Here is a 25,990-nt window from a genome sequence, read left to right as displayed (position 1 = left end):
CTGATGCTCCTCACTGTCTTAGAGACGGTCTCCTGTGTCCACAATACCCGCCAAATTGTCCCTCCCACAGTACTCTCAGGACACTTATGGCAGTGTAAGTGTGTGGTGAGGCCACACCACTGAAGACATTGAGGATATACCACGAGGGAGAGACAAAACTGTTGAAGGAAGGAGTCACTGGCTCCACCTGACCACCTTGTTCCTCGCACTCTCATCATCCTCCGTAAGTACTGGAGTACTTTCTGCTCCACCATTGTCTTACACCCCAACATGCAATTGTTGGGGTCTGGAAATAGGCCTAAACAATTGTTGAGGGTGTGGACATGGGCCTAAGGAATTGATGGGGTGAATTATATATTCAGGTTTGGATATAGGCCTATTAAATTGTTCGGTTGGGGACTGGCCTAGAGAATTGTTGGGGTGTGGACGTGGGCCTATGAAATTGTTAGGGTGAATTATATGCCTATGGCATTGTTGGGGTGTGAACATTAGCCTATATAATCTATATAAATAAAAATGGAAATGTTCATTTGTTAAAAATCGCTAATATCCGAATGTTCTTCACTGATTGCTTTGAAATTTTCACACAATGTTCAGTTTGCATACGAGCAAGGTATTTATATACATACTATATTGATATCACACCTTTGACAGATTTTTTTTTAAACTGTTTTTCATGTGAGAAATCTTCTAAACCTCTTTACCGATTGCTTTGAAATTTTGATACAACGTGGCATTTGAATAGGCAGGTGTTTTTATATACCTACTATATACATGCCTCACCTGTGACAGGAAAAAAACATGCTTATTTTGAAAAACAGTGCCATATGTTGGATGTAGGAGCAATACACGCTGTAATCTCCCAAAGTTCTTCACCAATTGCTTTGAAATTCTGATACAACGTTCCATTCGAATATGCGCATGTTTTTATATACCGTTGATATAGATACCACACCTGTGACAGGTAAAATCATTCTTTTTTTTTGTAAGAAACAGCGCCATCTGTTGCACGTAAGAGCAGCACATGCTATACTAAACATGTTACAATTCCATTTCAATGTTTCCAATTGCAGTGACAAATTGAATTTTCATGGATTTCGATTTTAATTTTGATTTAATTATTTTGTGTGACATTGCATTGGAATTGAGCTGTGTTGTTTCCCATACCGTTCATTTCGTGAGTGTAGGTATAGATGTCACACCTGTGACAGGTAAAAACATTTTTTTTTAAACAGCGCCATCTATTGAATGTAAGAGCAATCGAAGCTATACTAAATATGTTTCCAATTCAATGTTTTCGATTTCATTGATAAATTGAATTTTCATAGTTTTCGATTTATTTTCATTTTGACTTAATTATTCTGTGTGACATTGCTTTGAAATTAAGCTGTGTTGTTTACCATACCGTTAATTTCATGAGAATAGTTTATTTTATTTTTAATTTTTCATTGTTTTTCTTTTCATTTGTTAACTGTTTTTCTTATATTTCAGTGAAGGGAACATCAGACCATTTGATGTTCCAAATTTTTTTATGAGAACATCAGATCATTTGAGAATGCATCGGACGAGGGAAGAGGGAATGGTAGGGAGGACAAGGGTACAGTGGAATGGGGAATTGATAGGAGGAGGACGGGGATGCTGGAGTGGGGAGTGGTGGGGAGGACAAAGGGACCGGGGAGGGAGGAATGGTGGGGAGGACTAGGGGATCGGGGAGTTGGGAGGACAAGGGGACAGGGGGAAGGGGGGGGAATGGTGGGGAGGCCCGGGAAACGGGGAAAGGTTACTGTGGCTCAGCAACGCACATGTGTTGCTGAGCCACAGCAACGCGTGGCCGGGTACAGCTAGTGTGTGTGTGTACATTATATATATATATATATATATATATATATATATATATATATATATATATATATATATATATATATATATATATATATATATATATATATATATATATATATATATATATATGCAATGTAATAACAGCAAAAACACTTATTTTCCTATGAATACGGGTATAATAATTGTATCACTAATATGCAGACACACAATATGTTGTAGTATACAAATGGTCCACACACACAATATGTTGTAGTATACAAATGGTCCACACACACAATATGTTGTAGTATACAAATGGTCCACACACACAATATGTTGTAGTATACAAATGGTCCACACACACAATATGTTGTAGTATACAAATGGTCCACACACACAATATGCTGTAGTATACAAATGGTCCACACACACAATATGTTGTAGTATACAAATGGTCCACACACACACATGGTCTTATTTAAATGTATTAATTTACACACTGTTGTTGTCAGCTTGCTGGTAATAATAACATTGTGCTGAGAATTAGTAATGTGTGTAGTACCTTGTGACTCCTTTTGTTTCGTCTCCTGGCCCAGTCTGCTGCTGGCACAGTCTGCTGCTGGCACAGTCTGCTGCTGGCACAGTCTGCTGCTGGCACAGTCTGCTGCTTGCACAGTGTGCTGGGCACAGTTTGCTGGCACAGTCTGCTGGCACAGTCTGCTGGCACAGTCTACTGGCACAGTTTGCTGGTACAGCCTGCTGGCACAGTCTGCTGGTAAAGTCTGCTAGTACAATCTGCTGGCATAGTCTACTGGCACTGTCTGCTGCTGGCACAGTCAGCTGCTGGCACAGTCTGCTGCTGGCACAGTCTGCTGCTGGCACAGTCTGCTGGCACAGTCTGCTGGCACAGTCTGCTGGCACAGTTTGCTGGCACAGTCTGCTGGCACAGTCTGCTGCTTGCACAGTCTGCTGGCACACGTTTGTTGGTACAGTCTGCTGGTACAGTTTGCTGGTACAGTCTGCTGGTACACTATGCTGACACAGTCTGCTGGTACACTATGGTGGCACAGTCTGCTGGTACACTATGCTGACACAGTCTGCTGGTACACTATGCTGGCACAGTCTGCTGGTACACTATGCTGGCACAGTCTGCTGGTACACTATGCTGGCACAGTCTGCTGGTACACTATGCTGGCACAGTCTGCTGGTACACTATGCTGACACAGTCTGCTGGTACACAATGCTGGCACAGTCTGCTGGTACACTATGCTGACACAGTCTGCTGGTACACTATGCTGGCACAGTCTGCTGGTACACTATGCTGGCACAGTCTGCTGGTACACTATGCTGGCACAGTCTGCTGGTACACTATGCTGGCGCAGTCTGCTGGGACACTCTGCTGCTGGCACATTCTGCTAGTACATTATACTGGTACAGTCTGCTGGCACCGTCTGCTGTCACAGTCTGCTGCCACAGTCTGCTGACACAGCGTACTGACACAGTCTGCTGGCATAGTTTGCTGTCACAGTCTGCTGGCACAGTCTGCTGACACAGTCTGCTGGCACAGTCTGCTGGCAAAGTCTACTAGTACAGTCTGCTAGTCCAGACTTTACGGCGCCTGATAGCTGGGTGGACAGCGCTTCGGATTCGTAGTCCTGAGGTTCCGGGTTCGATCCCCGGTGGAGGCGGAGACAAATGGGCAAAATGTTTCTTTCACCCTGATGCCTCCGTTCACCTAGCAGTAAATAGGTACCTGGGAGTTAGACAGCTGCTACGGGCTGCTTCCTGGGTGTGGAGGCCTGGTCGAGGACCGGGCCGCGGGGACACTAAGCCCCGAAATCATCTCAAGATAACCTCAAGATAACAGTCTGCTGGTACAGTCTGCTGGCATCGTCTGCTGGTACATTTTGCTGGCATAGTCTGCTGGCACAGTCTGCTGGCACAGTCTGCTGGCACAGTCTGCTGGCACAGTCTGCTGGCACCGTCTGCCGGCACACAGTCTGCTGGCACAGTCTGCCGGCACCGTCTGCCGGCACACAGTCTGCTGGCACCGTCTGCCGGCACACAGTCTGCTGGCACAGTCTGCCGGCACAGTCTGCTGGCACCGTCTGCCGGCACAGTCTGCCGGCACAGTCTGCTCGCACAGTTTGCTGACATAGTCTACTGCCACAGTGTGCTGGCACCGTCTGCCGGCACACAGTCTGCTGGCACAGTCTGCCGGCACAGTCTGCTGGCACCGTCTGCCGGCACACAGTCTGCTGGCACAGTCTGCCGGCACAGTCTGCTGGCACCGTCTGCCAGCACACAGTCTGCTGGCACCGTCTGCCGGCACACAGTCTGCTGGCACAGTCTGCCGGCACAGTCTGCTGGCACCGTCTGCCGGCACACAGTCTGCCGGCACACAGTCTGCCGGCACAGTCTGCCGGCACAGTCTGCTGGCACAGTCTGCCGGCACAGTCTGCCGGCACAGTCTGCCGGCACAGTCTGCTCGCACAGTTTGCTGACATAGTCTACTTCCACAGTGTGCTGGCACAGTCTGCTGGTACAGTCTGCTGGCACTGTTTACGGGCAAAGTCTGCTGGCACAGTCTGCTGGTACAGTATGCGGGTAAAGTCTACTAGTACAGTCTGCTAGTACAGTCTGCTAGTCCAGACTTTAGGGCGCCTGATAGCTGGGTGGACAGCGCTTCGGATTCGTAGTCCTGAGGTTCCGGGTTCGATCCCCGGTGGAGGCGGAGACAAATGGGCAAAATGTTTCTTTCACCCTGATGCCTCCGTTCACCTAGCAGTAAATAGGTACCTGGGAGTTAGACTGCTGCTACGGGCTGCTTCCTGGGGGTGGAGGCCTGGTCGAGGACAGGGCCGCGGGGACACTAAGCCCCGAAATCATCTCAAGATAACCTCAAGATAACAGTCTGCTGGTACAGTCTGCTGGCATCGTCTGCTGGTACATTTTGCTGGCATAGTCTGCTGGCACAGTCTGCTGACACAGTCTGCTGGCACCGTCTGCCGGCACACAGTCTGCTGGCACCGTCTGCCGGCACAGTCTGCTGGCACCGTCTGCCGGCGCAGTCTGCTGGCAAAGTCTGCTAGTACAGTCTGCTCGCACAGTTTGCTGATATAGTCTACTGACAGTGTGCTGGCACAGTCTGCTGGTACAGTATGCTGGCACTGTTTACGGGCAAAGTCTGCTGGCACAGTCTGCTGGTAAAGTCTGCTAGTACAGTCTGCTGGCATAGTATACTGGCGCTGTCTGCTGGCATAGTCTACTGCCATAGTCTGCTGACACAGTTTGCTGGCACAGACTACTGGCACAGTCTGCTCTCACAGTCTACTGCTGGCACAGTTGGCTGGCACAGTCTGCTGCTTGCACAGTCTGCTGGTACATTATGCTGGCACAGTCTGCTGGCACCGTCTGCTGGCACAGTCTGCTGGCAAAGTCTGCTGGCACAGTTTCCTGGCACAGTCTACTGGCACCGTCTACTGGCACAGTCTGCTGGCACAGTCTACTGGCACAGTTTACTGGCACAGTCTGCTGGCACAGTCTGCTGGCACAGTCTACTGGCACAGTCTACTGACACAATCTACTGGCACAGTCTACTGGCACAATGTGCTGGCAGAGTCTACTGGCACAGTCTGCTGGCACAGTCTACTGGCACAGTCTGCTGGCACAGTCTACTGGCAGAGTCTACTGGCAGAGTCTACTGGCACAGTCTACTGGCACAATCTACTGGCACAGTCTACTGGCACAATGTGCTGGCACAGTCTACTGGCACAGTCTGCTGGCACAGTCTACTGGCACAGTCTGCTGGCACAATCTACGGGCACAGTCTACTGGCACAGTCTGCTGGCACAGTCTACTGGCACAGTCTGCTGGCACAGTCTACTGGCACAGTCTACTGGCACAGTCTACTGGCACAGTCTGCTGGCACAGTCTACTGGCACAGTCTGCTGGCACAGTTTGCTGGCACAGTCTACTGGCACAGTCTACTGGCACAATCTACTGGCACAGTCTACTGGCACAATGTGCTGGCACAGTCTACTGGCACAGTCTGCTGGCACAGTCTACTGGCACAGTCTGCTGGCACAGTCTACTGGCACAATCTACTGGCACAGTGTGCTGGCACAGTCTACTGGCACAGTCTACTGGCACAGTCTACTGGCACAGTCTGCTGGCACAGTCTACTAGCACAATGTGCTGGCACAGTCTACTGGCACAGTCTGCTGGCACAGTCTACTGGCACAGTATGCTGGCATCGTCTGCTGGCACAGTCTGCTGGAACAGTCTGCTGGTACATTATGCTGGTACAGTCTGCTGGTAGTCTGCTAGTACAGTCTGCTGGCACAGTCTGATGGTAGTCTGCTGGTACAGTCTGCTGGCACAGTCTGCTGGCACAGTCTACTGGCACAATGTACTGGCACAGTCTGCTGGCACCGTCTGCTGTTGGCACAGTCTGCTGCTGGCACAGTCTACGGGTACAGACTGCTGGTACAGTCTGCTAATACAATCTGCTGGCACAGTCTGCTGGTACAGTCTGCTGGCACAGTCTGCTGGTACTCTGCTGGCACAGTCTGCTGGCACAGTCTGATAGTACTGTCTGTTGGCACAGTTTTGATGGCACAGTCTACTGGCACAATGTGCTGGCACAGTCTGCTGGCACCGTCTGCTGTTGGCACAGTCTGCTGCTGGCACAGTCTACGGGTACAGACTGCTGGTACAGTCTGCTGATACAGTCTGCTGGCACAGCCTGCTGATACAGTCTGCTGGCACAGTCTGCTGGTACAGTCTGCTGGCTCAGTCTGCTGGTAGTCTGCTGGTACAGTCTGCTGGCACAGTCTGCTGGCACAGTCTGCTGGTACAGTCTGCTGGCACAGTCTGCTGGTACAGTCTGTTGGCACAGCCTGCTGGTACAGTCTGCTGGCACAGTCTGCTGGTACAGTCTGCTGGTACAGTCTGCTGGCACAGTCTGCTGGTACAGTCTGCTGGTACAATCTGCTGGTACAGTCTGCTGGTAGTCTGCTAGTACAGTCTGCTGGCACAGTTTGCTGGTACAGTCTGCTGGTACAGTCTGCTGGCACAGTCTGCTGGTACAGTCTGCTGGCTCAGTCTGCTGGTAGTCTGCTGGTACAGTCTGCTGGCACAGTCTGCTGGTACAGTCTGCTGGTACAGTCTGCTGGTAGTCTGCTAGTACAGTCTGCTGGCACAGTCTGCTGGTACAGTCTGCTAGCACAGTCTGCTGGTATACTATGCTGGCACAGTCAGCTGGTAGCCTGCTGGCACAGTCTGCTGGTACAGTCTGCTAGCACAGTCTGCTGGTATACTATGCTGGCACAGTCAGCTGGTAGCCTGCTGGCACAGTCTGCTGGCACAGTCTGCTGGTAGTCTGCTGGCACAGCCTGCTGGTACAGTCTGCTGGTACAGTCTGCTGGTACAGTCTGTTGGTACAGTCTGCTGGCACAGTCTGCTGCTGGCACAGTCTGCTGGTAGTCTGCTGGTACATTATGCTGGCACAGTCTGCTGGTACAGTCTGCTGGCACAGCCTGCTGGTACAGTCTGCTGGTACAGTCTGCTGGCACAGTCTGCTGGCACAGTCTGCTGGTAGTCTGCTGGTACAGTCTGCGTGTACAGTCTGCTGGTACAGTCTGCTGGCACAGTCTGCTGGCACAGTCTGCTGGTAGTCTGCTGGCACAGTATGCTGGCACAGCCTGCTGCTGGTACAGTCTGCTGGTAGTCTGCTGGTACAGTCTGCTGGTATTCTGCTGGCACAGTCTGCTGGTACAGTCTGCTGGTAGTCTGCTGGTACAGTCTGCTGGTAGTCTGCTAGTACAGTCTGCTGGCACAGTCTGCCGGTAGTCTGCTGGTACAGTCTGCTGGCACAGTCTGCTGGTAGTCTGCTGGTACAGTCTGCTGGCACAGTCTGCTGGTGCAGTCTGCTGGTACAGTCTGCTGGTAGTCTGCTAGTACAGTCTGCTGGCACAGTCTGCTGGTACACTATGCTGGCACAGTCAGCTGGTAGCCTGCTGGCACAGTCTGCTGATAGTCTGCTGGTACAGTCTGCTGGCACAGCCTGCTGGTACAGTCTGCTGGTACAGTCTGCTGGTAGTCTGCTGGTACAGTCTGCTGGTACAGTCTGCTGGCACAGTCTGCTGGTACAGTCTGCTGGCACAGTCTGCTGCTGGCACAGTCTGCTGGTAGTCTGCTGGTACATTATGCTGGCACAGTCTGCTGGTACAGTCTGCTGGCACAGCCTGCTGGTACAGTCTGCTGGCACAGTCTGCTGGTAGTCTGCTGGTACAGTCTGCTGGCACAGCCTGCTGGTAGTCTGCTGGCACAGTATGCTGGCACAGCCTGCTGCTGGTACAGTCTGCCTGCACAGTCTGCTGGTACAGTCTGCTGGTAGTCTGCTGGTACAGTCTGCTGGTACAGTCTGCTGGCACAGTCTGCTGGTACAATCTGCTGGCACAGGTAGTGTGTGTGGTAGACTGTCTTTACCACACCCACCACAACAGCTTGGTGGTTCATAATCGTGGAAGTCAATATTCATAGTTGTATAAAAATTGTGTATGCAGTATAATAACACCAAAAATAACAGGTTGTATTTTTCCAAGTAAATAATATAGATGCATATTATTAACATGAATATATATGAGGATTCCGATGTTCTACATATTTTACCATATAAATTACTCAAAACACACACTATTGAATAACTTTAGTGCAAAAAATGAGAAAAACTTATCAGAAATATTGAAAAAATATGTAAAAAACTAGGATCGGGAAGGTTTTGCTTCTTCCCGTATTCTTGGAATGTCTGTCGTCTTCCGGTCCCTTCTGGGGCTTGACGGTCCTTCTCCAAGCTTCTCGTTTTTCGGCCCTGTTTCTTTCTTTCGTGTTTGTCTCTTATCTCCGTGCACTGTCCTGCGCTGCACAGGGTTGCCAGATTGGGGTCCTTGGAGCCCAGTTGGGCTCTTTGTAGCCCAAATGGGATGCTGTGCTATGTTTCTTCTCGATCCTCTCCTGCTCTTTTCAACTATGGTTAGCGGCTGCCCTGTGTACTCTCATATGGGATTCGGTTGTTAACAACACTATTTTGTCTATTTTTGTAGTCTATTCGTGGTTTCTTTCTTTAGCTCGCGACTTCTGGCATCCCTGCTGCGCATGCGCCGTGGTTGTTTGTTTTGATACGGGCAGTGTGTACGTGAGCTGGGATTTTGTGTCCCTTTTCTCTCCGATGCTTCGGCTCTCGTTCCTCTCCATTCTCCAGTCCGTGCCCCGTAGTTCCTGCGGGTGTTCTGGATTGCTGCTATTGGGAGGACGCTGGGTTTTCCCTGCATATGGGTGTCGGGCTCTTCCTTCGCCTCTACCCTTGTTCTTCTCCTGCATGTGCGGTTTTGCCTTCTTCCACTGGCGGTGCTCCCGGAATTTTCTCGGCTATGTTGTGTCGTGACACGTTCGTGCCTACGTTCTGTAGGTGAGTTCATGCGGTCTGGCTTCTCTTCGGCCAGGTGCTGGTTAGTGATTTTTTGATACGAATATACGAGCATCGGAACACAGGTGACTGCAGCAGGCCTAATAGGCCATACGAGGCAGCTCCTATTTATACCCATCCAGTCCCACTCTTGTGCATGTCCAGCCCATGCTTGAGTTCAGATAGGGGGGCCCTACTTCCACCACGTTTCGAGGTACAATGGTGGGATTATATGTTATGGGGTAAGTGTTCCTGTCTGGATGTTCTGAGGTGACATTTTGCAGCAGTTTTCATGTTGTGGATGTGTGTTGGGGATTGGGTATGGATTTTTGTTTGGCCCTTCTGTGCTTCTTCCTGGGGCCTTAATTGTTCTTCTGGTTTAATTGTTGCAAGGGGGGTCATGGCCCCGTTTTTCATGGTCTTATCTGGGTCACTCTTTCCTTGCACGTCTTGCAGTGCCTAGCTTAGACCTTCCATATACATTGGATTTTCTGTACGGTACTTCCCTAGTTGTACTTCCCTAGTTGTGTTGCAGGAGTTGGGCTCTGGGTTTTGGTCCTGCTTCTCACCTGTCATTTGCTCATGTGCAGGTTCCTGGGCCTGCTTGACTCTATCATATCTGCGCTTGAAGCTGTGTGTGGTGTCATCCTTTACCACATCGCTTCCTCATGCGTTCCGCTTGTCTACTACTGACACTGCAATACTTCTTTCCCATGTCTCTTTGGCTCGTTTGGGTTATCCTTCCACCAGTGTCCCTTGGTGCGTGTGCCCCTGGGGTCCCGTAGTCGGTCTTTCTCTTCCTTATCGCTTCCTTTGGCAATCGTCGATGTGGGTGATCATATCCTCGTAGCTCATACTCTTTGGTTCGGGTACTGGTCTGTTGGCGTACCTTTGCACCTTTTTTTCCTTTTCGTGTTGTGTTGGGACGTGTCAGACATCTGTGTTGTTGGCGTGGCTTGTTGGGACATGACCAGCGGCTCTGTGTGTTGTTGGTCGTGTCCCTTTCATTCCTGTTTTGCTCCTTGCCTTCTTCGTTCCTCATCTTCCTTCAATGCTCATGTCCCTGGCCGTTGGTGCTGGGGCTTTTCTTCTGATCTTGTGTTTTTCCGTTTTCTCCTCTTATCCTACACATGGTTGTGTTTTGTTTGTGCCTTTTGGCTCTCCTATTGCCTCCTATTTCGGTTCCTGGTTACCTGACTTACCCAGCCTGTTGGCATTTTCATGTTCTCTTGGTTTCCCTTCTCTAGTTTCGCAAGTCGGAACTGTCGTCTCCGATCTCCTGGCGGGCTCGCGGGAGTTGGGGTGTCTTCTGTATGGCGGATGTTCCATCTCCTTTGTCGGCTTGGGTTTCTGGCTTAGCTGGCTCCGTGGTGTCACCCAAGATCTTTCCGCAGCTCCGCATCTTCCTAGGCTCAATTGGCCCATGGCGGGGCCGGTTTGGTTCTGCCTCGAGTCTCTCACCTTCTGTTGGTGGTCGGGTGGCTTCATTGATGGTGTCCCAGCTGCGTGCTTCTTCTTGGCGGTAGTGTAGGGTTTTTGGCGGCCCTTCCTTTTCCTTCTGTTCCTTCTTCGGTAGCTGCATTTGTTGGCGTGGCCTTGTCCTTTTCTTGTGGAAGTTTTGGGGCCGTCATCTTGCCCTATACTGTCGCCTCGTATCGTGAGGCGCTGGTGGAGCCACTTCGGCTTGCTTTCGGTTTTGATGTTACCTCTGCGCCGTTTCGCAAGCTGTCTCATGCATTGTTTCACCTCTGGCCTGCTCCTCTCTTGCGCAGCCTGAGCCGTCCCTGGTCATTGGACAGAGTGCTATTTTCTTTCTTCTCCTCGGTTTGTTGTGGCCCCTTCAGTTCAGGATTGTTCTATAAGGCTCCTTATCTGTTGGCAGTGGCCTCTGGCTGTCGGGTTGGGTAGCTTCATGCTCTCCTCCGGCATAGGGGTTTCTGCTCTTTCAGTCTTCATGATGGTTTTGTTCGTCTGCAGCTGTCTCCTTCTTTTCTGGTGAAGATTGAAACTGCTGCTTTCTGGAGGGGTACCTGGGTTGTTGATGCTTCATTGGTTGGGCCGGGGGTGCATCATGTTTAGTGTTCGGTGGTGGCTCTTTGCCGTTACTTGCGCGCCTCGGCCTCTGTGTCTGGGGACACGCTTTGGGTTGATCCGGTTTCCCTTTCTTCCCTGTTCGCGGGTGTGGGTCTCCCAGGTCGTCCGCAGAGTTCTTACGACTAGCTAGCCTGCGGTCTATCCCCATGCCCATGATGTTTGTACATTCACTGCGCTTGCTGCCGTCTTTGGCACCATGGGCTGACATTCGGGCACGGGACTTTTGGCGGTCGTACAGGGTCCTGGCTACTCGTTACCTCGTGCACGTCCCTGGGCCTAGTCAGGCCTGTGTCATTTAGGTCGGCGGTTGCAGCAAGTTGTCTCGACTTCGAGTTGTGTAGTGAGCAACGACCGCCTCCCGGGTAAGTCCTTACGTTCTTCCTCTGTGGGTAGTTAGCTCCAGGGAGCCGAAGGGGGTCCCCCCAGAAAACCAGCTTTGAATGTAATGAAACGCCATTTTCTGGGTGAGACCTGGAGGCTCCCCCGGCATCCCTCCCTCCCCCCGGTCGGCGTTTTTTTCGTGTTTTTTGACATCCAGCTTCAAAACTGACTGGTGGATAGCAGGCGTGAGGGGTCTGGGGCTTCCCTCTCCAGGGGAGGGGGGAGCTGTGCGACAGCGGCTCGGCGACGTGTGACGTCATGATCGTTTGTTCGTTTCTTTGTGGAGAGTTCTATCCACTTGTTCGGCTTTTGGTAGTAATAATTTCACAAGAATAGGGGTTTGTTTTGGGATGCTTACCTTTCTCGGTGCCTGACCCGGTCGATGGCAGACATAGAATGCTTCCAACCACACGGGGGTTTCTATAGGCCATTGCTCCCCTTGCCTCTCTGAGGGGGCCAGGTTCTGGCTCGTGGTCCCCGGTAGGCCCACAGAACTCCATACACATGACTGATGCCAATGTCTGACATTAGCATACCAGCCTAGTAAGCTCCGAGGAGCCTCTGGGTCTCACCTAGAAAATGGCATTTCATTACATTCAACGCTGTTTTTATTGGGGGGGGGCGGGGGGGGGGAGTGGAACGGATTAATTAAACTTACATTATTTCTTATGGGAAAATTTGTTTTGTTGCCGAATTTTTGGTTGACACCGAGTCTCTGGGAATGGATTACGATCGTAAATGAAGGTACCACTGTATTTGAATTTTATTCATGTAGTAAACATTATATTCCACAATATGCCATGTTTAATACTATAGAACATTTTATTTAGTGTACAAAGGGACTTATGGCAAGCAGCTGTTTCTGTGTATGTTAATTATGTTATGTATGTTATTATGTTACTGTGTATGTAAATTGTCAGATAGTTTGTTCCTCGCCCTGCCCTAGTTACTCTGTATTATTATAATTATATTAATAACTATATTATTATAATAATAATTATAATACGACTTGTTGTAATTAATAATTATTACTCTTCCTTCTGGTGGGTCATGAAGGAAGGTAGCCTCGGGTGAAAGGGGGCGGTGATGAACCCATAGGTGCAGGGTTGGACATCCTCCACCTGGGGCTCAGGCAGCCCAAGCTCTGCTTCAGGAGGCTGGGGTCGATCTTGCCCCTTGCTGGGTTGGTTCTTCTCCGACCCCGGCGGTCTCCGGGTCTGGAATCCCTGTGCCCTCCTTTACCAACCTTGAGGTTAACTCCGGAGTTGGAGTCTCTCGTTCTGACAGTTCATGCGACGGCGCTGGAACCAATCGTATTGGCGTTTGCCTTTCCATTGGAGACTTTCGGCGCCTGCTGCTTGGATAACAGTTTCTCCAGCATATCAACCTACCCTGGCTTTGTGCCCTGGAGAGGCCACTCCAGACCGACAAGCAGAGCACAACTCAATAGTCTCCTGAGACTGGTGGATGCCTACTATTATGTAAATTATGTTGTGTAAATGATGTAAATTATGAATGAATGAATGATGACATAAAATGTTTCAAACATTTTCATTATTCATAGAGTTGCTACATTCTGTTTTCTAGTTTATTCTTTATATGCTTTTGTCTTTCATGTTTGTTTTATTACACATTTAAATAGATGTTTATACACTCATAAATACACATTTACACCAGTAAATTACATTTTTAAATGTTAAATTTGTCGATGTTTAACATTTAAAAGATTTGGTATATCCAACTTTCTGATATGAAGGAAATGTTTGAAATTATATGGAGAGAGAGAGAATGTATGAGAGTCACTCCAGGAATATTCAAGCTAACGTATGTTAGCGTATTATTGGTAGGTAAAATGCATTTGAATTTCCAAGTGGTCAGTGAATCACATTACAAGAGTCTTCTCTATACTTTATTTGTTAGGTTTATTATATTTAAATTTGTGATTTCAAATATGTAAATTGTGGTGTTTTTCCGCCTACTGTAGAGTTAGCCACATTTTCTCATTACAGAATCCTATATATTTTCTCATAAGATGTTTAATTATGAATACCTGAATGTCTTATAAGAAATAACTAACACTGGGTACCTAACTTGTGATCGCGCTTCCCTCCGTTAATTACACCTCTGCCTCTTGCACACTATTTTTCTCTTGTAATGTATCTTTATCATTTATCAATTCTGATTGAAATTACCTACTTAAAATTGTCTGCTAGATTAAGGACCTGCCCGAAACGCTGCGCGTACTAGTGGCTTTACAAGAATGTAAATACTGTACTATCCAATGTATTCTCACAAACCCAATGTACCTTCTTGTATATATATAAATAAATAAATAAAATAAATAAATAAATTGTTACGGCCCTCTCGGGACGCAACGGGGTTCTTACTCTGATGTTGTTAGAGGAAGTTGTATCCGACCCCAAGCCAGTAGTGGCTTTCAAGGGATGTGATCCGTGACGCAAGTAACTTAAAGGGGAAGGGAAAGAAAGTTAAGAACTTAAGACTATAATTACCATCACCAATAAATAATATATAAAAAGAGTACACAGGGGGAGGGGTATTAACACTATACAGGGGAATTATTCACACAATTGTCTTCTCCTGAAGACTCTGGATCCACGCTCTCAGTGCTAAGTCCTCGGTGCTTTCGTGGTCTCTTGACGAATCTTTCGATCAAGCCGAGTCTACCCCAAACACAGGCCAGCCAAAACACAATTCCACTGGGGGCACCACCGTGGAGGCCGTCAACCACAAGTCCAGCAGGTCTGCTGGCAGGTTCCGGATCAGCAAGGCTGGTCAGGCCACTCCACGAGCGATACTAGGGTAGCGCCCTAGTCAGGAGCCTCGTGTGATACCACAAATCACTCTCCTGTCCTCAGTACCCCAGTGGATAATCGTCTCCAGCAGTCGGTCCCGGGTAATCTTTCTACTGCCACTCCACTGACAGGGTAACACCACAGTGTTCTTCCGGGGGACGACTTCACAGCGGCTGCAGCAAAGCACAAGGTATGGGGACGGCTGCCTTGGGTAGACTGACTCACCTTCCATCACAGCAGTCCCAGGTCGACTCTGTAAGCAGACACGTCATCAATAACAGGGACACTAAAACACCTCACTTACAGGCTCAGACACAAACGCCCACCTATCCACTCCATAGATGGCGCAGTTGTCTGAGCTTCACCTCACCAGAGGTCAGCAGCGGATGTGTTGTGAGCTGCACAGGACTGGAAACCGGCCCTTGTGGCCAGTACTCGTCGTCCTCACCAGGTGTCGTCGTCCGTTTGGAGGGGGTTTCGGGAGCCGACCCACAGATGGCGCAGTCGTCACTGCTCCGTGCTCGGACGCTGGATCCGGGTTCGTAACATAAATATTACGTGGGTTCTCAATGGTTAAAATAATCTGCCATTATTATGAGTGTTTTCATATGGAAAGATCAGAAACCTTTCATTCAGTGAGTGTGGCCTGAGTAGGCTTGGCTGATTTATATAAAGTATTTCCAGACAAGAGGTTTAATAATATAAGTGTATGTATGCCTTGTTTTGGACTTGAAATTAAGTATTAGAATAGTTGTAAGCAAGGTTAGTTATTAGTGCTAAATAATATGTAAAAATGACCTAAATATGCTTGATAGAGGTCATATATCCTGGATAATATATTATATATACTGTATGAACTCGATTATCCAGACTATACGGGAAGGACCCCTATCCAGTTAAGCCCGACATCCGTATTAGCCGAGTTTTACCGGGGAAGAAAAAAAATAACATTCACAATCTTTGTATCACAGCCAACGTGATTTGAATTTCCACACACACTATAATTAGTGTGTGGTGCTGGGTGGGTGGGTGAGCTGGGTGGGTAGCTGCCTGGCAGGAAGGTGGGCAGGGCAAGTGGGCGGGCAGACAGGTGGGTGAGCGGGTGGGCTGGATGGCTGACAGGAAAGTGGGCTGGATGAATGGATGGCAGGAAGAAGGGTTTGATGGTTGGCAGATGGGTGGATGAGCAGGTTTGCAGGTGGGTGGACACCCATCACACCCGCTCCTATTACACCCACACCAGCCTCCCTGCTTGCCTACCCACCCCTCCCCCCTACCAGCCTCCCTGCTTGCCTACCCACCCCTCCCCCCTACCAGCCTCCCTGCTTGCCTACCCACCCCTCCCCCCTATCAGCCTCCCTGCTTGCCTACCCACCCCTCCCCCCTACCAGCCTCCCTGCTTGACTACCCACCCTCCCCCCTACCAGCCTCCCTGCTTGCCTACCCACCCCTCCCCCCTACCAGCCTCCCTGCTTGCCTACCCACCCCTCCCCCCTACCAGCCTCCCTGCTTGCCTACCCACCCCTCCCCCCTACCAGCCTCCCTGCTTGACTCCCTCCTTCCATCCCTCTCTGCTAGACAGGGTCCCTCCTTGCCTTCCTTACCCTCCTTACTCCTGCCTATCCTCCTCCTTACTCCTGCTCACCCTCCTTACTCCTGCCCACCCTCGTTACTCCTGCCCACCCTCCTTACTCCTGCCCACCCTCCTTACTCCTGCCCACCCTCCTTACTCCTGCCCACCCTCCTTACTCCTGCCCACCCCTCCTTACTCCTGCCCACCCTCCTTACTCCTGTCCACCCTCCTTACTCCTGCCCACCCCTCCTTACTCCTGCCCACCCCTCCTTACTCCTGCCCACCCCTCCTTACTCCTGCCCACCCTCCTTACTCCTGCCCACCCTCCTTACTCCTGCCCACCCTCTTTACTCCTGCCCACCCTCCTTTCTCCTGCCCACCCTCCTTACTCCTGCCCACCCTCCTTACTCCTGCCCACCCTCCTTACTCCTGCCCACCCTCCTTACTCCTGCCCACCCTCCTTACTCCTGCCCACCCTCCTTACTCCTGCCCACCCTCCTTACTCCTGCCCACCCTCCTTACTCCTACCAGCTCTTCTTAAACTTGCTCACACTCTCAACTTCCGCTCAAAGTACAATACCTAAAATTTCGTTTTTAATTTTTCTAAACATTTACTATGTTTTGGTGGGAGAAATTTAGTTATAGAAACCTTAAATTTGTTTTATTTTTTTTTGCCTTAATAGGTAATACTGCTTCCAGTCTCTGCTCGGCTACCCAGGACGATAGCAAACACAACTTCTGCCCATTAATGATGGTAAGGACAATTTTATTCTTACTGTACTACCAGTGTGTGTGTTTATCATGTTGATGTCGATATCCACTGATGGTGAGTGTATTAATAATGGTGTTATTAACTAGTTATGTTAAGTGTATTAACCCTCTCAACTGCACATAGCACCTTGACCCTTTAACAGCACAAATTGTTTGTATACACTTTTGGTCTAACTGCCTGCACATCGTACATTGTATATATACATGTTAAAGTACCGTGTAAGATTTAAAAGTATTAAACACAGGGTTCTCGCGGCTACACAGGGTTCACGCGGCTACACAGGGTTCACGCGGCTACACAGGGTTCACGCGGCTACACAGGGTTCACGCGGCTACACAGGGTTCACGCGGCTACACAAGGTTCACGCGGCTACACAGGGTTCACGCGGCTACACAAGGTTCACGCGGCTACACAGGGTTCACGCGGCTACACAGGGTTCACGCGGCTACACAGGGTTCACACAGCTACACAGCGTTCACGCGGCTACACAGGGTTCACGCGGCTACACAGGGTTCACGCGGCTACACAGGGTTCACGCAGCTACACAGGGTTCACACAGCTACACAGGGTTCACGCGGCTACACAGGGTTCACGCGGCTACACAGGGTTCAAGCGGCTACACAGGGTTCACGCGGCTACACAGGGTTCACACAGCTACACAGGGTTCACGCGGCTACACAGGGTTCACGCGGCTACACAGGGTTCACGCGGCTACACAGGGTTCACGCAGCTACACAGGGTTCACGCGGCTACACAGGGTTCACGCGGCTACACAGGGTTCACACAGCTATACAGGGTTCACGCGGCTACACAGGGTTCACGCAGCTACACAGGGTTCACGCTGCTACACAGGGTTCACGCTGCTACACAGGGTTCACGCAGCTACACAGGGTTCACACAGCTACACAGGGTTCACGCAGCTACACAGGGTTCACGCGGCTACACAGGGTTCAAGCGGCTACACAGGGTTCACGCGGCTACACAGGGTTCACACAGCTACACAGGGTTCACGCAGCTACACAGGGTTCACGCGGCTACACAGGGTTCACGCAGCTACACAGGGTTCACGCGGCTACACAGGGTTCACGCGGCTACACAGGGTTCACACAGCTATACAGGGTTCACGCGGCTACACAGGGTTCACGCGGCTACACAGGGTTCACGCAGCTACACAGGGTTCACACAGCTACACAAGGTTCACGCTGCTACACAGGGTTCACGCGGCTACACAGGGTTCACGCGGCTACACAGGGTTCACGCGGCTACACAGGGTTCACGCGGCTACACAGGGTTCACACAGCTACACAGGGTTCACGCGGCTACACAGGGTTCACGCGGCTACACAGGGTTCACACAGCTATACAAGGTTCACGCGGCTACACAGGGTTCACACAGCTACACAGGGTTCACGCGGCTACACAGGGTTCACGCGGCTACACAGGGTTCACACAGCTACACAGGGTTCACGCGGCTACACAGGGTTCACACAGCTACACAGGGTTCACGCGGCTACACAGGGTTCACGCAGCTACACAGAGTTCACGCGGCTACACAGGGTTCACGCGGCTACACAGGGTTCACGCGGCTACACAGGGTTCACGCGGCTACACAGGGTTCACGCGGCTACACAGGGTTCACACAGCTACACAGGGTTCACGCGGCTACACAGGGTTCACGCAGCTACACAGAGTTCACGCGGCTACACAGGGTTCACGCGGCTACACAGGGTTCACGCGGCTACACAGAGTTCACGCGGCTACACAGGGTTCACGCGGCTACACAGGGTTCACGCGGCTACACATCAGCTTCCTCAAGGCTCTAGTAAACAGACGCCATTTAAAAAAAATCGTGGGCAACATTGCCGGGTGTGAGAGCCTCAGTCCTGTGTGAGCCACCATGGCTGGTGCACACAGCATGAGCTAACAGCATTGCTGTTCAGCTTGTGACCACAGCATCAACTAAAAAAACAAATATATGTAACTGCTAATATTTAGTGATGATAGTATTCGTTATGGCGAACACAAATGTAGATACTTATATATAACGTGTGCATATCTTATCTTGAGGTTATCTTGAGATGATTTCGGGGCTTTAGTGTCCCCGCGGCCCGGTCCTCGACCAGGCCTCCACCCCCAGGAAGCAGCCCGTGACAGCTGACTAACACCCAGGTACCTATTTTACTGCTAGGTAACAGGAGCATAGGGTGAAAAAAACTCTGCCCATTGTTTCTCGCCAGCGCCTGGGATCGAACCCAGGACCACAGGATCACAAGTCCAGCGTGCTGTCCGCTCAGCCGACCGGCTCCCAAATGTAATAATAATAATAGTGTAATAACAACAAAAATATTTTTGTATTGTTTAAGGCACTTGTAGGCGTATTATAGGATTCAAAGCTCGGGTACAAGAATGAGTCTTGAGGACTCCAGTGAGCGTCTGCCAGGTTGCCAGATGGGCGGCCGTGGGCAGGCTCATGTTGAAGGTAACAACCATGTCAGACATAGTCACAGCAAGCTCCCAGTCCCCAGCCTGCTGTGTTGTTGAGAAAACACTCTCTGATGGTGACATACAGGGCATAGTGCTGGAAGATAACCATGCCAGTGATATTGATAACACAAATCTGGACCAAGACCTATCACAGGTATCTGATACTAGTGAATATGGATATTGAAGTGGACGATGTAGAGTGTGTGTACAGTACACAGCTCTCACCAGCCCTGCCCTGCCGACCAAGGTCAACACCATCATTCAACTGGAATACAAATAATTAGCCAAGTTAAGACTTAGATTACTATTGTAATACATTAATATCATATGGTAATAATACAAGCTGGGCAAGGATATGCAATGTAAACAGGCAAAGAAAAGAGAGAACAAAGTGAGAATTAAACAAATAATTAAGATCATGAATAAATAAATGGATTCAGATTCAAAATAGTTAATAAAATAGTATACATATAATTAATCAAATTATAAATTCAGTAATCTCTTAAGATTGTAATACAGTAATATCATATGGTAATAAGACAAGCTGGATAAGGGTAAGCAATAGAAACAGACACGTATAAGCAGGAGACACTCATGTACTTAAAGTTTAAGAATCCATTAACAATACTCTAATATTATACAACAGATAGGACTAATAGTTAATATTAATGGGCAGGTATGTATAAGCGAAAAATTAAATGAATATTTTTTAATTCACAAAGTAATGAATTAAAGATTCAGATACATTGACAAATTAAGAGTTGAATGTTTATAACATTTTGTGAAATTGAAGTCTTAGTAGTAAGAGATACATGGATAAGTTGCAAATATTTTAAGCTAAGAATCAGATAACTAGACATATTAGGCACTCAAAGAATTATTACATTGTATAAAATTGAAGTGTTTGTAGTAACAGTTATAAGAGGGCAAATTACATGTAACTGAAGCCAATAATATAAAAAGGAAGCATTTAGTAACTAAGATACAAATATAAAAAGTCTAAATATAAATATGGTTAGGGAGGGTAAGGCTTGGTCACTCGTGTGTTACTCTCAGTAAGGCTTGGTCACTCGTGTGTTACTCTCAGTAAGGCTTGGTCACTCATGTGTTACTCTCAGTAAGGCTTGGTCACTCATGTGTTACTCTCAGTAAGGCTTGGTCACTCATGTGTTACTCTCAGTAAGGCTTGGTCACTCATGTGTTACTCTCAGTAAGGCTTGGTCACTCATGTGTTACTCTCAGTAAGGCTTGGTCACTCATGTGTTACTCTCAGTAAGGCTTGGTCACTCGTGTGTTACTCTCAGTAAGGCTTGGTCACTCATGTGTTACTCTCAGTAAGGCTTGGTCACTCATGTGTTACTCTCAGTAAGGCTTGGTCACTCATGTGTTACTCTCAGTAAGGTTTGGTCACTGATGTGTTACTCTCAGTAAGGCTTGGTCACTCATGTGTTACTCTCAGTAAGGTTTGGTCACTGATGTGTTACTCTCAGTAAGGCTTGGTCACTCGTGTGTTACTCTCAGTAAGGCTTGGTCACTCGTGTATTACTCTCAGTAGGGCTTGGTCACTCGTGTGTTACTGTCGGTAAGGCTTGGTCACTCATGTGTTACTCTCAGTAAGGCTTGGTCACTCATGTGTTACTCTCAGTAAGGCTTGGTCACTGATGTGTTACTCTCAGTAAGGCTTGGTCACTCATGTGTTACTCTCAGTAAGGTTTGGTCACTGATGTGTTACTCTCAGTAAGGCTTGGTCACTCGTGTGTTACTGTCGGTAAGGCTTGGTCACTCGTGTGTTACTCTCAGTAAGGTTTGGTCACTGATGTGTTACTCTCAGTAAGGCTTGGTCACTGATGTGTTACTCTCAGTAAGGCTTGGTCACTCATGTGTTACTCTCAGTAAGGTTTGGTCACTGATGTGTTACTCTCAGTAAGGCTTGGTCACTCGTGTGTTACTGTCGGTAAGGCTTGGTCACTCGTGTGTTACTCTCAGTAAGGTTTGGTCACTGATGTGTTACTCTCAGTAAGGCTTGGTCACTCATGTGTTACTCTCAGTAAGGCTTGGTCACTCATGTGTTACTCTCAGTAAGGTTTGGTCACTGATGTGTTACTCTCAGTAAGGCTTGGTCACTCATGTGTTACTCTCAGTAAGGTTTGGTCACTGATGTGTTACTCTCAGTAAGGCTTGGTCACTCGTGTATTACTCTCAGTAAGGCTTGGTCACTCATGTGTTACTCTCAGTAAGGTTTGGTCACTGATGTGTTACTCTCAGTAAGGCTTGGTCACTCATGTGTTACTCTCAGTAAGGCTTGGTCACTCATGTGTTACTCTCAGTAAGGCTTGGTCTCTCATGTGTTACTCTCAGTAAGGCTTGGTCACTCATGTGTTACTCTCAGTAAGGCTTGGTCACTCATGTGTTACTCTCAGTAAGGCTTGGTCACTCATGTGTTACTCTCAGTAAGGCTTGGTCACTCATGTGTTACTCTCAGTAAGGCTTGGTCACTCATGTGTTACTCTCAGTAAGGCTTGGTCACTCATGTGTTACTCTCAGTAAGGCTTGGTCACTCATGTGTTACTCTCAGTAAGGCTTGGTTACTCATGTGTTACTCTCAGTAAGGCTTGGTCACTCATGTGTTACTCTCAGTAAGGCTTGGTCACTCATGTGTTACTCTCAACAATGACATTGGAAGTTCGCTGACTTCCAGTTCTGTCACAATCAACAAAGAAAGTTAGTAATTGTTGGACTCTTTTGATTTCTTGTCTTTTGCTGTTCTTTCTTAGCAATGATCGTTCCATTCCTGGTGTAGCACTGCTTGATAAGATTTGGGTTTTGTTTGTGAATATGATGCAGTCTGTAGAGGAGGATCAACGCTGCTTGGTAAGGCACTCATTAATATAATATGATGCTGTCTGTAGATGAGGATCAACGCTGCTTGGTAAGGCACTCATTAATATAATATGATGCTGTCTGTAGAGGAGGATCAACGCTGCTTGGTAAGGCACTCATTAATATAATATGATGCTGTCTGTAGAAGAGGATCAACGCTGCTTGGTAAGGCACTCATTAATATAATATGATGCAGTCTGTAGAGGAGGATCAACGCTGCTGGTAAGGCACTCATTAATATAAAGATTGGTTTTATATTTGTAGCTGATTGAATGAGGTCTTACTTATCATTGGGATAAGCTAGTTTAGTGAGCATCTGCCTGGTGCTGTGGTGATTGTTTTTATCTATTCTGATAGATTTAATAGTATCATTAAAGTTTATCTCTGATGTAATCAGTTGATGGGCTACACTTGAACAGTTTTGACCTTCTTGTTCTTCAGGCAGTTCAGTAGAGCTGATGATGAGCAAATCATGGAGTTTTTGTTAATACTGTTGTCTGGAGAGCCTGAAACACTTATAAATTCAGTACTACCTACCTAACTACACATGCTGTATTGCATATTAATGGGTTATAAACCAGTCCAAACATGGTATAAGTATGGAATACTATAACTCTCATACTGGGTGGGGTGGATATTATGAGGGACTGGTGGCTTATAACAGTTGTCACTAACCTGTGTTGGTGAGTGTATTAATAATTATCACTTTCACGCTTCGATGTCGCTTTCCAGTGACATCAGTTTTTCTCCTGGGCCATCTCGGATGACGCGGTCTGAAATCATCCATTAAAATATTTGTCAAAAATTACAATTTTAACTGATCAATCTGGGTGTGGTTTCAAAATGAGCACCTTTAGATTGCACACAATTTGATGCCAAAATGAAAGACGTCACATGAAAATTGATGTCAAAACACTGGAAAGATATAAATAATTTTGTGGTGATGAGCGTTAAAGTGTCCAAAAGTTAAAATATTTGTTAAAGTTTATTTATTGTTTTATTATTATGGGATTAGTTTTAAAATATGCGCCTTTAGATTGCGCACAATTTGATACCAAAATGGAAGACGTAACACGAAAATTGATGTCAGAACACTGGAAAAAATATTTAGTTTTCTAGTATTTCTTTTGTTTTTGGCTATGATGAATTGTTCTAAAATTAATGGTAATTACTGTACCGTAGTGTATAGGCCGCTCCACATCTCCCTTATTCCCCCAGGTTATCCCTCCCAACGCTCCCCTCTCCCCCGATACCAACCACCCATCCCACCCCCTCCTACACCATGCGCCTCGAGCCACAGCCGTACTGGATTAATACGGTACGGCCCTCTGCCTGGCTTTCATATCCGGACAATTCACTCGTTGTCTGGCTGACTGTCCGGATATTGCAACATCGGCAGCAAGTTAACCGGCCCAGATTTTTATCCGGACAAACACCTGTTTTTCCGGCTCCTATGGACATTTTGGCCGGATATTGAGATAACTTTATCCGGTCACGATTTTGACCGTATAAGGGTGTTTTCCGGATATTCGAATCCCGGATAATCGAGTGTCTACAGTAATTATTTTGTGACATAGCATTGGAATTGAGCTGTGTTTTTATCATTCCATAAATTTTGTGAGTATAGATTTTTTTTTTTTTTCTTCTTTTTTTTTTTTAACTGTTTTTCTTATATTTCAGTGATGGGAACATCAGATCATTTGATGTTCCCAATTTTCTAATGGGAACATCAGATCATTTGGGAATGCATAAGACGAGGGAGTGGGGAATGGTGGGGAGGACGAGGGGACGGGAGTGGGGGGGGGGTGGTGAGGGGGGACAGGGGAGGGGGTAATGGTGGGAAGGATGAGGGGATGGGGGAGTTGGGGATGGTGACGAGGGGACCGGGGAATGGAGAATGGTGGGGAGCACAAGGGGACAGGGGAAGTGGGTGATGGTGAAGAGGGTAAGGGGATGGGGGAGAGGAATTGTCGGGCGGATGAGTTGATGGAGTGAGAGATGGTTAGGAGGCCGAAGGGATGGTGGAGTGGGGAATGGTTGGGAGGATGAAGGGACGGGGGAATGGTGGGGAGGACTGGGAGACAGGGGAAGGTTGCTGTGGCTCAACAACGAACATGTGTTGTTGAGCCACAGCAACGTGTGGCCAAGTACAGCTCGTAAGGAATAATGTATATTGGATTAATCAGTTCCAAACCACAAAAATAAATACTGTATAGTTATACAATAATTAAGTGGAATAAATGCTAACACACTACACTTTACCTGTACTTCGGAGAGTTGATGGCATATGTGGAAACTAGTGAGGCAGAGGAAGAGAGATGTTCTTTGGCAGGGGAGTTCCCTAACATTAAAACTTCTGGAAGTTGTGCTTCTGATGTTCTTTCTCTTTTCTGTCTTTTTCTGTTTCCCTCATTACACTCACTGAATGCTTTCCTTACAAGAAACTTGTCCAAGAATGATTGTTTTTGCCTGTGCATTAAAATGTTTTTAAAGTGAGACAGCACTGTCATTCAACAGATTTGTAACACAGTTTGTCAAGGTGATAATTTCAAGAAAAGGTTTGCACTTTCCCTCATTTTGCACACATTTCTTTTAATAGAGAACTAGAGTTAGGCATAACAAACTCTGTAACAAGAGCTGACACTCAGGTACCACTCTCATATTTAGCTGTGAGTTCTTTCTTCATCTGTATCGTGATTCTAACCATTTTTCTTTTTGATTGGCTCATATTACAAACTTTCATAGGTGACATGGTGACTTATTTACAATAAGAATATAAAAAATATCCAAGAGAAAAGTGTAGTGGGTTGTGCACTGAACAACAGCTATGGTGAAACTGATGCATCAGGGACGCGTGTTTACATCTGAATGCCGAGCAAACAGACGAATACCGAACATGAACACAGCGTCTGAATACCGAAAAGTGTGAATTATGAGCAGTGCAAATACCGAGGCTCCTCTGTACAAAGAAATTATGTAAATATTATGTAATTTATATCGGTAAATACAGTACAATACTGTAATATTACTTTTTGTTCTAAATTCTTCTAGCTTAACCAAATATTTTTTCCACAGGATAACAACCCAGAGAAATGTTCAGTGTGTTTTAACAGTTATGATGACAATCAGCTACGGCCTCGCACACTGCCGTGCGGCCGCACATTCTGCTCCCAGTGTATTAACAATGCTATTAAGAATGGGCAGCTGACCTGCCCCAGCTGCCGTGCCGAGCACGCTGCCACAGCTGCTACTCAGTTCCCAATTAATTATGGTATGGAGGCCCTTATCAGAAAACTAAAAGGTATCGAGGTTGTACCAGAGAAAACGTTACCAGCAAAACCCATTAAAACTTCTGCAAGAGGAATCAGCAAGAAGTTACATTCCATGGTGCAGGAGCAGAAGAGCAGCATCAGCAGCCTCATTACTAGCTGTGAAGAGGTACTGTCCTAGCTGGGGGAGTACCGGGGGCAGCTGGGAGACTGGAAGACTCACCACCTCCAGCTCCAGGACAGACTCTGTGCTCTGGTAGAGCAGAACAAGTCAGCAATGAAGCTCTTGGAACTGGAGGATACCAGTGTGGTGGATATGACAACACAAGGAGAGGAAGGGAAGACTCAGCTGCAAGCCATGTTGGGGAAGCTCGATCCAGTCAACACCCTACAGGAGGTTGACACAACCATGGACACAGCTGATGAGTACAAG

At 47.9% G+C, this 25,990-nt stretch overlaps 2 protein-coding genes across 2 annotated transcripts; one reads left to right on the top strand and one right to left on the bottom strand.

The window, feature by feature from the left end:
* LOC138352293 (E3 ubiquitin-protein ligase TRIM13-like) lies at positions 1–25,990 on the top strand. Its single transcript, XM_069304667.1, has 3 exons — positions 1–223; positions 16,837–16,907; positions 25,364–25,990. Exons 2-3 carry the CDS (start codon positions 16,902–16,904, stop codon positions 25,736–25,738), a joined length of 381 nt encoding a protein of 126 aa, XP_069160768.1. The 5' UTR covers positions 1–223; positions 16,837–16,901; the 3' UTR covers positions 25,739–25,990.
* On the bottom strand, positions 2,365–3,334 carry LOC138352332 (keratin-associated protein 10-2-like). Its single transcript, XM_069304713.1, has 2 exons — positions 3,251–3,334; positions 2,365–2,706 (listed from the first exon to the last, which is right to left on the bottom strand). Exons 1-2 carry the CDS (start codon positions 3,332–3,334, stop codon positions 2,365–2,367), a joined length of 426 nt encoding a protein of 141 aa, XP_069160814.1.

The sequence above is a fragment of the Procambarus clarkii genome, chromosome 53 (genome assembly GCF_040958095.1).
Source record: "Procambarus clarkii isolate CNS0578487 chromosome 53, FALCON_Pclarkii_2.0, whole genome shotgun sequence".
Classification (NCBI taxonomy): Eukaryota; Metazoa; Arthropoda; class Malacostraca; order Decapoda; family Cambaridae; genus Procambarus; species Procambarus clarkii.
Note: the sequence above shows the minus strand (reverse complement) of the source record. Positions and strands in the feature narration are given on the sequence as shown.